The 14,793-nt window shown below is 36.0% G+C and overlaps 1 protein-coding gene across 1 annotated transcript; it reads right to left on the bottom strand.

Moving 5' to 3' along the window:
• Window positions 1-509: 509 nt before the first annotated feature.
• LOC145119174 (amine oxidase [copper-containing] gamma 2-like) lies at window positions 510-5,021 on the bottom strand. The gene is made up of 4 exons (XM_079054795.1): window positions 3,570-5,021; window positions 3,362-3,475; window positions 1,933-2,480; window positions 510-849 (listed from the first exon to the last, which is right to left on the bottom strand). The coding sequence occupies exons 1-4, from the start codon at window positions 4,884-4,886 to the stop codon at window positions 633-635; spliced, it is 2,196 nt and encodes a 731-aa protein (XP_078910921.1). The 5' UTR covers window positions 4,887-5,021; the 3' UTR covers window positions 510-632.
• Between the last annotated feature and the right edge of the window lie 9,772 nt (window positions 5,022-14,793).

The following is a 14,793-nucleotide window of genomic DNA, read 5'->3' as shown; positions in this document are numbered from 1 at the left end:
GCAATAACCTAATATAAGAGCTACAATAGTTATAAAAACAGGTGATAAATACAATTAATAGGACTTTTGTCGATTTGTCGTAAGAAGTGCGTATTTAAGTTCCGCACATATATCATGAAGTTCTATTTAGAAATTATATTTGTATATGTCTTTATTATTGTAGTAATTATATTTATTTAAGAGAATCACAAAAAATCTTAACAATGATATATATATATATATATATATATATATATATATATATATATATATATATATATATATGTTTTTTAATTAAAAAATACAAGTTTTTTTAGTGAAACGGATGTAGATGATATATTTATTTTATATATATATATATATATATATATATATATATATATATAAAAGTTTTCTTCAAATAAATTTAGTATATATAAAAAAGAAAATATATAAAAAAGAAAATATCGAGAAAAATCTTTAAATTTTGTCGATCAAAATGTAGACTTTTTTTTCCCAGATTTCCCTAAAATATACCTAAAGGAAAAAAGTGTCCTTAAACCATTTATTATTAGATATCGATCATTTAGGTCTACAACACTCTACTTTCCCAAATTCGTACATATTCACAACATCGAGATTGGAGACCAAGATTTTTCTTAAGATTAAAACAATTAAGCAGAAGATTCAGCACTAGCACTACAAACAGGCAAATCATTCTCGTTATTTGGTGGAATGTTGAGAATAGGGTTGCTTTCATAAAAGTTAACAGGCTTCAAATCAAAGCTCGATGATACAGTCGGCATGATTGGGAAGTCTTCTTGGCATGGAACATGATGAAACCCTAATGTATACCACATTACAATGTCCTTGTTTTCAATTGATCGGTCCCTGAAAAGAAAACATATACAGTTTTAAGGGTAGTACTAAATGGAAACTTGGGAAGGTAAAATGTACAAAACTAAAAGTATTTGATATAAAATTCTAGGGAAAACTGAAATAAAGTCCCTACATATTGGTCTCATAATCGATTTAGTCCCTACATATTTTTTTTATTCAATTAAATCCAAATACCGGTAATCGTATTCAATTTAACCATTTGACCCGGTCAACAGGTCATCCAACTTTCAAAAATTACATTTTTGGCCCAGATTTCAAAATTTATTATAAATTTGTAATAAATTTTGAAATATGGGCCAAAAATGTATTTTTTGAAAGTTGGATGATCTGTTGACCGGGTCAAAAGGGTTAAATTGAATACGATTACCGGTATTTGGGACTTAATTGAATAAAAAAAATATATAGGGACTAAATCGATTATGAGGCCAATATGTAGGGGCTTTATTTCAGTTTTTTCCAAAATTCTACTAAAATTTACCTCAAACTAAGTTTTTTAGACAAAAATGTAACTTAGTTGAGTTTTTTTAGACAAAAGATTAAGTTTGTTGGATTTTTCTTGAATAGACAAAACATTATTGGAGTTTTTTGAACAGTTTGAAAATTTCGTTGGACTCGTTAGTCATTTTTCCTTTTTGACATGACTAATGGATAAAACTAAAGTGGGGAAGGTAAAATGTACAAAACTAAAAGTATGTGATATAAAATTCTACTAAATTTGACTTCAATTTAAGTTTTTTATACAAAAGTGTAACTTAGTTGAGTTTTTTAGACAAAATGTTAAGTTTTTTGGATTTTCTTGAGTAGACAAAATATTATTGGGGTTTTTTGAAATAGTTTGAAAACTTCGTTTGACTCATAACTCATTTTCGCTTTTGACATGACTAATGGATAAAACTACAACTATTGGTATTTACATTTTAACCTTTTTATTTTTAAATAGACTTAAGGTACAATACTAATATAAAGTTCGACTAAGTTTATAGCTTTTTAAAACTATTCATAAAAAACTATGTCGTTATTTTAATGATAATATATGTAATTATATTTAATATAATGGTTATTTATAATGCATACCTTTCGGACCATACTGCAAGAGTATCTTCCCCTTGACTCTGATACGTAAACAATCCTCCGGCCCACTCCTCACTCTTATTATATGGAGTCACCCAAATTTGATTATTAGTAAAAGCCCCACGTTTCTGTGGTGGATCATCAAGATCCAGCAAGCTGGCAGCAGTCCCACCAGGGACCAGCTTGTACCCGATCGGGTTACCAACTCTTGTCCGTTTAGACGGGTTCACAATATGGTACTCGGACGGGTCATACAACTTTAATTTCACTTGTGCATCTTTTTCTGTTTTCGCAGTATTTCTAACTGCTTTTATGTAACTGTGCCTGGGAGATTCTCCAGGCGTAGTCTCTTCACGTTTGATGTTGACTTTGACAAAGGAGTTTGCGGGCCCATCAATGTCCATGTCAAGGTAGAAGGTGATGTAGTGGTCATGGATGACTCCGATGACATTTTCTGATAAGAGGGTGCCGTAGAGATTTTCCTCTTGGTTTACTTGGTTCATGTTGACGTAAGAAGTGCCTTTCACCATCAAGATTCCACTAAGTCCAACCTGAAAAGACAAGTTTTGAGACTTCAAATCATCATTACGTATAGAGAATAGACCACCATTATTCGTATTAGAATCTTCTTCTTTTTTTTTTTTTTTTTTTTTGTAAATATCAAGGATATTTTTCAATAAAGATAAAAGCACTCATTCTAAAATCTTAAACAAATGGTTGGAACTCAAGAACTATCTAATCATGCAAATTTCGTTTATGTACTTTTTTTTAAAAGAGCTAATCAAGATCATCGGACACCCCAAATAACTATTGAAAATTACTTGAAATACTTTAGATAATAATTAAAGCTTTTGTGACAGTCGTGTGTTTTTTGTCTTCTTGTTTACAGTCTTGGAAAAACGTAAACATGATAGAAAACAATGGTCAAAAATCTTGATTTTTTCGAAAGCCATTGCACACAAAATGATGATGCTATGCAAGAAGAAAAGAAGAAGAAATAAGAGAAAATAAGAACATCTCTACCATAGTTTTAAATTTTAACCTAGATGTTTGCCCACCAGAATCATATATAGAAGTCACATTATTTTTTGTCTAGTCAATAAGTAAAAGACATTAAATAATGAAAAACATTAAATAAATTAAGCAAACGAAGCAAATGCAAAACCGTTAAATTGGTTAAATTTACAACAAAATTATAAACTTAATTAATGACTTAATGAAAAAATATACAATTTCAAAATCAAATTTTTTTATAAACTTAATGTCTTATGCAAAATAAAAAACCAATTACAAATAAATTAACTTCTACTTTACTAAGTTATGTATTTAATTTAATTATGCATGACATTTCACAAGTTTAGCATTTACGTAATTCGAACTTCGACTTGAAAATTTTGTAGTTTTTAGATAATGTGTGTGCAAATAAGCTGACCTTCACTCTGATCAACCCATCCGTCTGAAATTCCCAATCCACAATATAATCATAATTCGCAACGGAAGCTGCCATTCTTACAACTAGCGTCACCTTCGGTCTCACCTCTCGTATCTGCAAATTCACATCACCATGAAAATTTCACTCAAATAACCTTCAAATCATACTACAATTTAAACATTAGGTAGAAATCGGAATCCTATTTTACCTCCAGTCCGGTGATCGGACTTTCAGAGTGTCGCCACCCAATATCGCCGGCGTAACTCTCAAAAACACAAACCATATTTGTCCGGACATACGGCGTCCCGTCGCCGGCGGCGAACACACCGTCCATATAATAAGCGTTACGTGGGCAATCATTAAGTGGGTCCAACGGCATCGCCTGAAGTCCGAACCCATATTCGCCGGCGTCCATGTACGTCTTGAAATACCAAGCGTCGGTAGGATCCATATAAGGAACAAATAGCTCCGAAGTAAACCCTTTATACATCACATTCCTCATCTCTCGGGTAATCGGATCTATCACCTTGACCCGAGATATCACCACCCCTGCTCTCGGGTCGGGTTTGAGGTGAAATTCCCAGTTTGCCCATTTCACTAGATGATCATCTTCAATGGTGAAACTCGGACCCTTTGGTTGCTCGATGGATATCGGGTTTACCAGGTTGATTTTGGAGTTTTGTGCGGAGAAACGATAGTCTGTACCTGCGGCCTTTGGTATCGGGATGTTCTTCCCTTTATCGATGATCTCCACCACTTGTTTTGTATCCATATCGAGAACAACTGTCAGCCCTTCGATTGGTCTCATGTAGAAATTTGCTGTTCCTTCCATTGAGTAACATTGCACCTTAATCAGCCGCCGGTTTTCCTCTTTTTCTCCGAACCACCCAAGTGAAATCGGCAGACAAGCGAGATCCTTTAGATCAACGCCACGTGCCAAAATCGAACGGTTGAAATCAGCGTTCCCAAGTGGAGCCCATGTTGATGACGTCATGTCTTCAATAGTCATCGTTGGGTAACCAGAGTGTTCTCCGACGTCGACAAGGTTCACCTCTCCGGAACTCAAATCAACGCTGAACACGTGCGCTTGGCCGTTGACACGTGCAATGACAGACGCCTTACGTGGCGGGAGAGGTTCCCCGTGGTTCCACGCCAGCACGACGGACTTGTCTGGTTCTTCGAGCACGACGGAGTGAAGTGCGTAGGTGTTGGAGTTTAGGAATAGCGCGTGGGAGAGGAGGATGGAGCTGACTTTGTTGAGTTCGTTGAGGGTGAGGGGGTCCAGTGGGTGGTGGGGTACGTCGGCGGTGTGGAGGCGGGTGGTGGGTTTGGGTGGTCGTTTGATATTGGATTGAAAGAAACGGTTTTTGGAGGTGCACAACCGTGAGTTGGTGGAGCAGTCGAGTAACTCCTCCGCTTTGTTGGTGAGTGGCAGGGTATATGGGAGGTTGGTAAAAGTGAACAGGAGGAGGAGGACGACGATTACAGTGAGGAAGAGAAATCGGATGAGATTTCTTGCCTCCATGGTTGTGAGTCACCGGAAGTGTATGTGAGTGTTTGCAATGGATGTTGAAGATGAAGACTACATATACCAGAGCACCAGACGGAAAGTGAACGAGAGTGATGACCACTAAGTACACTAGATGTTAATTTGGCTTTTATTACATGATCGATATTTCATTATTTGAAGGGTTAATACCTAAAACTAGAGATGTCTATATCAAATAACTAGGTTATAACCCGTGGAAACCACAGTCAGTATATTTAAAATTTTTATATAGATAAAAAAAATAATAAATGTCAAAAAAACCAAGATATCGTCGATTGTAAATAATTATGAATTAATTTGTTAGAAAAATAAACATAATAATGTTATTAGGATATGATTTTGTATTTTCAAATTTTGAATTGAATTTGATTTGTTACAAAAAAAAAAATAATAACCATCATACAAAAATGTCACGTGTCAAAGAGACATTCTAAAAAACTGACACGTGTCGTTTATAGGTTTCATTTATTAGAATAGGTAGATAACGCACAAGAGGTTGTGGTTTTGATAAATCACAAATTTGAAGAGACTAAAATACTCTTTTTATACATTTTAGACTAAACCGTACAAATGGTCCCTGTGGTTTGCTCAAAATTGTCACTTTGGTCCAAAAAAGTTTGGACTAGCACCACAGGTCCAAAGTTTTCATTTTGTTGCGAGTTCTGTCCAAAGCACTTTAAAAATTCTTCAAATGACGGATTTGCCCTTTTCTATTTGTTTTTTCCTTTTCTTTTTTTTCCTTTACTATTATTTTATTATTTAATTACAAAGGGTCTCTCTCTCTCTCTCTCTCTCTCTCTCTCTCTCTCTTCTTCTTCTTCTTCTTCTTCTTCTTCTTCTTCTTCTTCTTCTTCTTCTTCTTCTTCTTCTTCTTCTTCTTCTTCCTGACGCTTTACCTGCAAATCAAAATCTCACATACAATGAAAGATAAAAACAAATATACACTACACAGATGAAAAAAACCATTTGAGACTCTCGTTGAAGGTGACATGGAGCTGAGATCTGAAGAGATCTTCTATTCAGTTTCAATCAAAGACAAACACACGCCTTCGGTGTTGGTTCGATTCGGGGAAGAAGAAATCGGAAGCAGAAATCTATGGAGGGTGGTGGAAATCGATCGCAAAGGAAGGATTAATTCTAGTTCTTGACTAATTCGAAGAAAGGAGAAGGATAACGAAATCAGAAAAGAAAGAAATACCTAAGCAACAAATATTTTTGGTTCGGTGGTCGAGGTTTGTCGAGCAAGGAACGAACACCTACGGTGACCTCACTGGTTCGTAGAAGGAGGACGAAACGAAAGCAGCAAGGGCTGCTGAAGAAGCATACGCGCTTCTTCTGTCTAGGAAAGAAATACGAATGTGGGGGGAGAGATGGTACGATGAAAGCAGGGCAACATCAACAACAGTTTAGGTGGGTATGGAGTCAGCGAAAGAAGAAGAAAAGGTTCGAGGGGGCTATTGCCCTCTTGTCTGCTGGAAAATCTCCACCTCCGGTGGGGGTTTCTTTGATAGAAGCTGAACAGGAAAATAGAGGAACAAGAGCTGAACTGAACAACAAAATTTGGGGGTGTTTTGCTTCTTTGCTCGACAGAGAAAGGAAGGAGTAACAAAGGGTTGTTGCTCCTCTATTTACCAGAAAATAGCAACAACACCACCTCCAATGGAGGTGCTTTTGGTTGCCTATCGGAGAAAGAGATAGAGAGAGAGAGAGAGAGAGAGAGAGAGAAGGTGGGACCCTTTGTAATTAAATAATAAAATAATAGTAAAGGAAAAAAAAAGAAAAGGAAAAAACAAATAGAAAGGGGCAAATCCATCATTTGAAGAATTTTTAAAGTGCTTTGGACCGAACTCGCAACAAAATGAAAACTTTGGACCTGTGGTGCTAGTCCAAACTTTTTTGGACCAAAGTGGCAATTTTGAGCAAACCACAGGGACCATTTGTGCAGTTTAGTCTACATTTTATATGTTTTTTGTATTTAATCTAAAGTTTTATTAAAAAATCTTCATTTAGGGTTTTCACTCTGAGAATGGTGGCCAGCTGGTACGCGCAGCGTACTCCCTACCGTTGACTTTTTGGTTGACTTTAGGGTTTGGTCAATTTGTGGACTATTAAGCCAATGGAGGGGTAAAATGGTCTTTTACCCTCCTGTGAGTTTGTAGAAGGGTTAGTTTAGCTTCAGTAAGAGTCGTTATTAATTAGGGATAATTATCGTTATGTTAGGCGGAGGCTAGACCGGTGATTCGAGTTCGAGATTATCCGAGTTCTTACGAGGTGAGTCTTCTCACTATACTTACCTTGAGTGGTAATCTATGTGTGAACGGAGGGTCTTATATGCATACACTGTGTATTGAGATATCCTGCTTATTGTCTTTGTGATATATATGTTGTGTATTATATTGAGTTGCTGAGTTGAGGGACCGGAGGGTCCAGCTGAGTTGTGGGACCAGAGGGTCCCACTGAGACACATTGACCGGAGGGTCTTATCTGAGTATAGCCATGACAGGCTAATGAGATATGTGTGGTATTTTGGGGAACTCACTAAGCTTCGTGCTTACCGTGTTATGTGTTATGTGTTTCAGGTACTTCTCAGGATCACGGGAAGGTGCCGGCTTGATTGTACACACATTAGAGATTGAGTTATGTTTTGAGAGGATCCTGGAGTTGTTATATATACAGTTTTTGGATATGTGTTTGATGATTTGACATTGTGACACTTTTGAGATTTTTGGATTGAGAAAAATGTGTTTTTAAATTGAAAATTTTGGTTTGAAAATTTACGTTGTTACAATAGTGATGACGACGACGACGATTTGAAGAAGCAAATGAAGATTAATCCCAAGAAAACGAAACTCCAAAATGTGAGCTATGCTAGATACAAATAATGTCATCTGAATCTATGATTACATTGGGATTTTTCCATCTTGAATTTGCCAGGCGTTGATAGGATATTATCAAGATGAGACCACTTCATAATTTCCAAGGAAATCTTGAAATGGAAAACACCCAAAATTATTTTCATGATTCCAAACTAGGTTAGATTTGATTTTCTTGGAATGTGACCAGAATATGAATAAATCTCAAAATAGAAAATAAATACCCCAAGGGTATTATAGTCATTTCAATATTCGGAGGGACCAAATACACAACGAAACTAGCTCAAAAGGACCATCACTCTAAAAAAGTCAGAGTTTGGACCATAACCTATAAAAATGCATACCCCAGGGGTTATTTTTGCAGTTTTGTCTAAATACTAATTTTATAAATAGAAAGACAAAACTGTAAAATTGGTCCTTATGGTTTCGTAAAAACTATAGATAGGGTACAATTTTTTTTGACTTGCATGAAAGGTTTAAATCAGAAATTTCATGTAATTTTGGTCCTAAAAAAGTTGAAAGGACAATTTTATCTCCATTTTCTTTGACAGTTTTTTTTTAATGTTTTATTAAATAAAATGTAAAGGGCCCACATAATCCATCCAACCCACCTTCTCACATTCATCTTTTTCTCTTTCTGTTCTCTTTCTATCTATCCTAAAACCATGCAAGATATCATCTACCCTAAAATCCTGCAAGATCTTAATAACCATCGGACCATTTTTCACGATTTGAATAAGAAATACTCCAGTTTTTTAATCACCGTCAATTGGGACGGTGCATGTGAAAGGGTTAAACTCGATAGCTTCTACTTAAACCTAATGAACCGAAAATCAAGAAGGCTTGAACTCGATGAACCCTAAATCTATAAGCTCGAAGTCGATGAAAAAATCTAAAACTGGAGGTGCCGATCTTAAGAAAAAAAAGAGAAGAGAATATGGGAGGCACTGACAATAGCTTGGATTTAGATGTAGCGATGATTCTGTTTAGATGTGTTGGCAGGTTGGTTTGATACGCGCGATGGTTGGTTTCATAGAGGTGAAGATGATGAAGGTTGATTGGCACATATACAATCTAGGTTTTTTTCATCCGGGTATCGAGATACAATTTGGATTTTTTTTCTTCCTCCTAACTTCTAAGATGAAATATGATCGATTGATGGAACTATTTGAGCGTCTGTGCATCAGGCTATTCGTTCTAGAAGTAGTCTTTTGATGTTTAAAACAAATAGATATGTCTTTTATAAGAAGATAAACTTGTACATACCACCATACTAATTTCTCCACCAAATGTACATCTGGATAGTGCATATTTATCTTTGCCACAACCATTTAAAGCCATCTTTAAATGATCCATTTCCTATAGAAAATATCAATTGATAAAAAGTTTCATTCCATGTACAAATAGAGGGTGAAAGGAGAGGAATAAGATGATAGAGACAAAGAGAGAGAGAGAGAGAGAGAGAGAGAGAGAGAGAGATGGGGGCTAGAGTGGAGAGGGGAGGGTGGGGTGAGATTCTATTTTTTATTTTTTTATAATTATTTAAATACTAAAATAAATAAAAAAAATGAAAAAAATAAATGATAAGGGTAAACTAGTCTTTTAAAATTCACTAGGGACCAAATTCACATGAACTTTTGATTTTAATACCAAATTCACGGAAAATTCTTGATTTTGGACCTTCCATGCAAGTTGAAAACTTTTTGGACCTTATCCATAGTTTTTTGCAAACCACAAGAACCATCTTTTGCAGTTTTGTCTAAACAAAATTATGCACTTGATTAGTGTGGTTTGCTAAATTGATCTGGTACAACAATGCATTTGACCCTTGTGTTTCATTTTTTTGAGTGGTGGGTGTTTTAAGTGTCAAATCCAACTTTTGAGTTGTTACCTTTTAAGAATGACTAATATACCTTTAATTATGTGTATTATGTTATTTAACCAATTGATTAACAACAAAGACCAAATATGTAAATAGTATGGAATTAAATAAGAACCCTAGATTCTCTTTCACCCTCCCATAATTAGCTTCCTCCTCCGATCCCTAAATATTATACGCCTAAGTCGTGTACCATAATCTTCTAGCAAGGTTTATCGTAAAACAAGATGATAATCTCTTCTTTTCATCTATCTCCCACATTTTGAGACTAGAAATGGCTACACCTAAACCTAATTCACTCAAACTATGGTTCTAATCCTAACTATAACAACCCGAACTTTCTATCATCTAATCTAATTGGATTATCAGAGTTATTATTAAAAAATTGCGGAATTCTATTTACTCATAAAAATAAAATCATCTTTATATATCAGACATAGTCACGAGTTTATAATAAGATCATACATATAAATTGAAACCACAAGGAATTAAAAACCTATTCTAAATCCTTGTGCTCCAGTTGTCACTTTATTTACCACAGCTACTACTGTATGAAGTAAACATATCTGAAGTATTAGACACGACGTGTCTTGTGAGTTATATTCTTATCTATCTTTACGTTCATCTACTATTTCTATCTTTCATACTATAATATTTCTTCTTCTTTTCTATTTCATATTGTGCATTCTAAGCTTTTATCTTCATGGCAGAGCTGCCAATGTTTCTCTTCTCAGCTTATCAATGCATTCTATTCTCATATTCTCATAATTTATCCTCTACTATTCTTCTAAAATAGCACACACTGCTATTCTCACCAATCATCTTTATCTTCTATCTTTCTTAGCATCTTCTCGGGCTCATCTCTTAATCTTTCCAACTTCATTTCATACTTCTTATCTCGATCCCTCAAAAATCCTTAACGTTTTCTCTTTTCTAATAAACCCCTCACTAATTACCTTACTCTTAATCCTTTTCGGATCACTTATAAGTTCTTAGAAGAACTCCATTACTTTATTCCATTCATGGAGCCTTTTCTCATTTTTTCCAAACATACATAAATATTTAATTCCCGTAGGAATTATCTATCCACATCCCCAAAATGATCATCTATCTATGTTCTCTAAGGAACCATCGCCTCATTCCCGAAGGAATCGTAATCTTGTCCAGGAAGGAACCTCTATATCATTCCCAAAGGAATCATAATCTTGTCCCCAAAGGAACCTCTATCTTATAACCCGAAGGAATAATCATCTTGTCCCCGAAGGAACCTCTATCACATTCCCGAAGGAATCATAATTTTTTCCTCGAAGGAACCTCTATCTTATTCGTGAAGGAACCATCATCTAGTCCCTGAAGGAACCTCTATCACATTCCCGAACGAAACATCCTCTTTTCCCCAAAGGAAACTCTATCACATTTCCGAAGGAATCATCATATTTCCCCCCAAGGAACCTCTATAACATTCCCGGAGGAAGCATCTTTCTACGCGTCTGTATCTCTATTATGTGACTCATCACATAATAGTTGTCCCATTGACACTTACCTCTTTATCTCATTAAGAGATCTTCTAATATACATTTAGTACTTAATAAATTAAGTAGTTAATCATTTCCTATGTCTAATAATGTCACACCCCGGCCGTCGGCGGAAACACCGGGCGGTGTAACGTCATTACTCGTATCATAGTTATCAACTTCCTGAAAACACATGCAATTTAAAAATACGTCAACATAAAGTTGGTGAGTCCACAGGTTTTGACTCCATATAAAAATAATACATTTTCCAAGTTCAAAAGTATAGTTTTGAAAGTATCATTTTGACTCTCCAACGTTTAGTATATATATCCTAGGTATAAAAGTTTACTTACCAAATAAGTAGTTTACCTATACGCCTCATATACTCTGAATATAAGTGTTTGAATTCCATACAAACGAAAGTTGCTACGTATAAATCTTATTTCAATTCTATACGAGTAAAATTGTTACATATAAATCTATTTCAATTCTATACGAGTATGTGTGTTAGGTATAATTATCTACTTAATATACAAGTAGTATACCTACCAATTTCTTGTACCTAGACTATAAGTGTTTGGGAAACTTATACTTAACATTAGTACTTGTATAACGACAAAGTATAATGCTTCTAACAATTTGCTACCATGAGTCTGTAACCGCGGCTATATGACTAGTTTCAAACCTCTGCTTGATGCTACAAGTTTCGCATCTTAAGATAAGTTCCACACACTTCATCAACTTCGGAACAATAAACAAACAAAAGGACAGTTCGTCACTCGCACACCGTTGTGTTGTAGCTAGCAACCACGAGTGGGGTTGTCAACCCGTATCTTATTCATACACGACTTCCTCGCTCATACGGGATTAACAGTTACAGGTCAGAGGATTTTCCCTAAGATTTCCAATCTTAGTTGATGAATACAATAACTCATGTAGACTTATCAAGTTCCGTTAGTTCTAGTAGTAAAATCATACTCGTGTCTAAAACCCTAAGTTATTAGACTATGCTTTAAACATTACTCCTAATATTTATAATACTTAGGCAGTACAACAGCTATAATTTGAGTTAAAACCAGGTTTTATCTTGACATAAAACCAACAATAGCAACATACATAACAAGTATATATAGAACATCCGAGTATAACTCTGGAACTATATCGCACACAACATATATATAGAATCTTAAGTATAACTCAAGATCTACATTAGTATACTACTATAACAATAACATGCTAACAACTTTACGATAGTTGTATATTTTCAAATATGAAATAACTATATCCCGGTTATTATAACTATCTACGTTGATACTAATATACTATCATATAGACATAATAATAACGTATATATAATATTTAGCATGTGTTTTCCCCCGAAAACATTAAAAGTGGGGCCGTGAAACTCACCTTAGTAACGTGGTTTTATGTAATCTAAGCAGAAACGGTCAGCGTACGAGGTCGTCGGGGCTCGGGATGCAAGAGGGCTTCAGCAAATGAGAGAGGAGAAAGAAGTTCAGGTGTAACAATGGCTGAAGTCGGACCTGCTATTTATAGTAAGGATTTTAGAACCTCACGTCGTGAGTTTTATAAGGCTCACGTCGTGAGTCCTGCATGCTCATCCCGTAGACTTGCCATTTGCGTCCCTAGCTTCGGAAGGTGGCCATGTGACTCCTCACGTCGTGAGATATCCTTGCTCACGTCGTGAGTTTGGATCTTATCCCCTTGCAGCCTCGTCACGCACCTTCTAGATTCCGAGATATGGATAAATGACTTCTTACGTCGTGAGTCCTGTGCTCACGTCGTGAGCTCAGTCAGATTAGGGTTTCTGACAGCGAAATCTTCGGAAGGCCATGACTTTTGCATACGAACTCCGTTTTTGACGTTCTTTATATCCACGCGTAGGTATTTACGAGTACTACAACTATCTTTAGACTCAAATAGCTAATTCTAAGTATATTTTTAATTCCTCTTTTTATAGAGATTTATAGTGTTCGGTTTATCATAACTTCTTCACGCGAAGTCAGATTTAGACGTTCTCTATATTTTTGGAATCGTATGGATGTATACTTTGAGTTGTATCATAAAGAAAGTTCATATTTGTATTAGAATTATCATGAAATACATAGTAATTTTATCACATTACTAGTTTTAACAAGATCACATTACATGATGGTATAATCACATGTGATTTTTATTGACCTACTTTTGACTAGTGTTACATTCTCCCCCCGTTGATAAAATTTCGTCCTGAAATTTATCTTGTACTAGATTCCACTGCAGGGTCCTGCATAGCTTCTATGCTTCCTGTTACGAATGCCCTGCCACGGCCTAACTTCCTTGACTCCTTAACTTTGGGCATTCCTTCTTGATATGTCCAATTTCACCACACTCAAAACACGTTCTTCCTCCATCATAGCCTGTTCCAGTGTTTGTTCCTTGATTTTCTGTTGTAAGTGTTTTGCTCCTGCAGAAATTGTCGGTGTGTCCCTTTTTCTTGCAGTGAGTGCATATAAAGTAGTTACCTAGATGGTGACGGCTACACTGAGTGCATTTTGGGAGTTTTCCTTCATACCGTCGTGGTTGTGTGGGTATTGTTGTTGTGGCTGCATAATTAGTTGCCACCTCTTGTCTCTCCTCAGATGATTGTATGGGATTCTTCCATTAAATTTGCGCTTGTTCGTTCCAGATTCGGGAGACTCAGCTATAAATCCCACTTGGATTTCTGTGCTGGTTAGCTGATGAGCTATACGCTTTGCACTGTCATATGTTGTAGGCTTCGATGCGATCACCATTCCTTTGATTTGTGATGCTAGACCCCAGATATATCGCTTGATCTTCTTATACTCTGGGGTTACTAGTGCTGGACACATCACCGCAAGATCATTGAATCTAGCGGTATAAGCATTTATCTCTGAACCCTTCATGGTTAGGGTCCACAATTCTTGTTCCAGCTTATGTATTTCCTCCCTGGGACAATACTCCTCTACTAGCATCCTCTTCAGCTCTTCCCATTGCATGGAATTGGCAGCATCAATACCCGTTGTATTCACATGGCTGTTCCACCATGTAAGTGTTGCATCAACGAAGGTACATGCAACAAATCGTACCTTACATTCGTCCGGACAGAAGCTTATTTGAAATACCGATTCTGCCTTTTCAATCCACCGGGTCAAGCTAACGACCCCTTCCGTTCCATGGAAGCTCTTAGGTTTGCAATTCATAAAATCCTTGTAGGTACACATTCTGTCGGTCCCTACATTGCCTTCGTTTCTAACTCCTCCTCTTGTGACATTGGCAAGAGCTGTAGCGATTCTCTGAGCTATAATTTCTTCAAGTTCTGCTGAACTTATTGGAGGGTTTGTTTATGGTGGTGGTGGTTGCGGTTGTTGTTGTTCTGGTTCTGGTCGTTGGTTACGGTTTAGCCGAGCGCTACTTCTTCTAGGCATTTTGTTTAGTTCCTATACATTTTAGATCACCAAGTGTTTAGTCTATCAAATATTACTCCCAATTTAAATAGTTCATATGATCTGATCATAATAAAATATAGTTGTACACCTACACCTAGTTGTGATAAGATCTATGCACATATGAACTTTAGTTGGAATATCTGATCT

This window comes from Lactuca virosa, chromosome 6, assembly GCF_052849685.1.
Source record: "Lactuca virosa cultivar CGN04683 chromosome 6, Lactuca_virosa_CGN04683_v6, whole genome shotgun sequence".
NCBI lineage: Eukaryota > Viridiplantae > Streptophyta > Magnoliopsida > Asterales > Asteraceae > Lactuca > Lactuca virosa.
Note: the sequence above shows the minus strand (reverse complement) of the source record. Positions and strands in the feature narration are given on the sequence as shown.

What these genes read in the sequence shown, in the direction of transcription:
- LOC145119174 (XM_079054795.1), bottom strand. Translation starts at nt 4,886, where the DNA reads ATGGAGGCAAGAAATCTCATCCGATTTCTCTTCCTCACTGTAATCGTC. An exon ending in GTCCGATCACCGGACTGGAG is followed by an intron (nt 3,476 to 3,569) that starts GTAAAATAGGAT and finishes GTGAATTTGCAG; the next exon opens with ATACGAGAGGTGAGACCGAA. An exon ending in ATGGGTTGATCAGAGTGAAG is followed by an intron (nt 2,481 to 3,361) that starts GTCAGCTTATTT and finishes TTGTCTTTTCAG; the next exon opens with GTTGGACTTAGTGGAATCTT.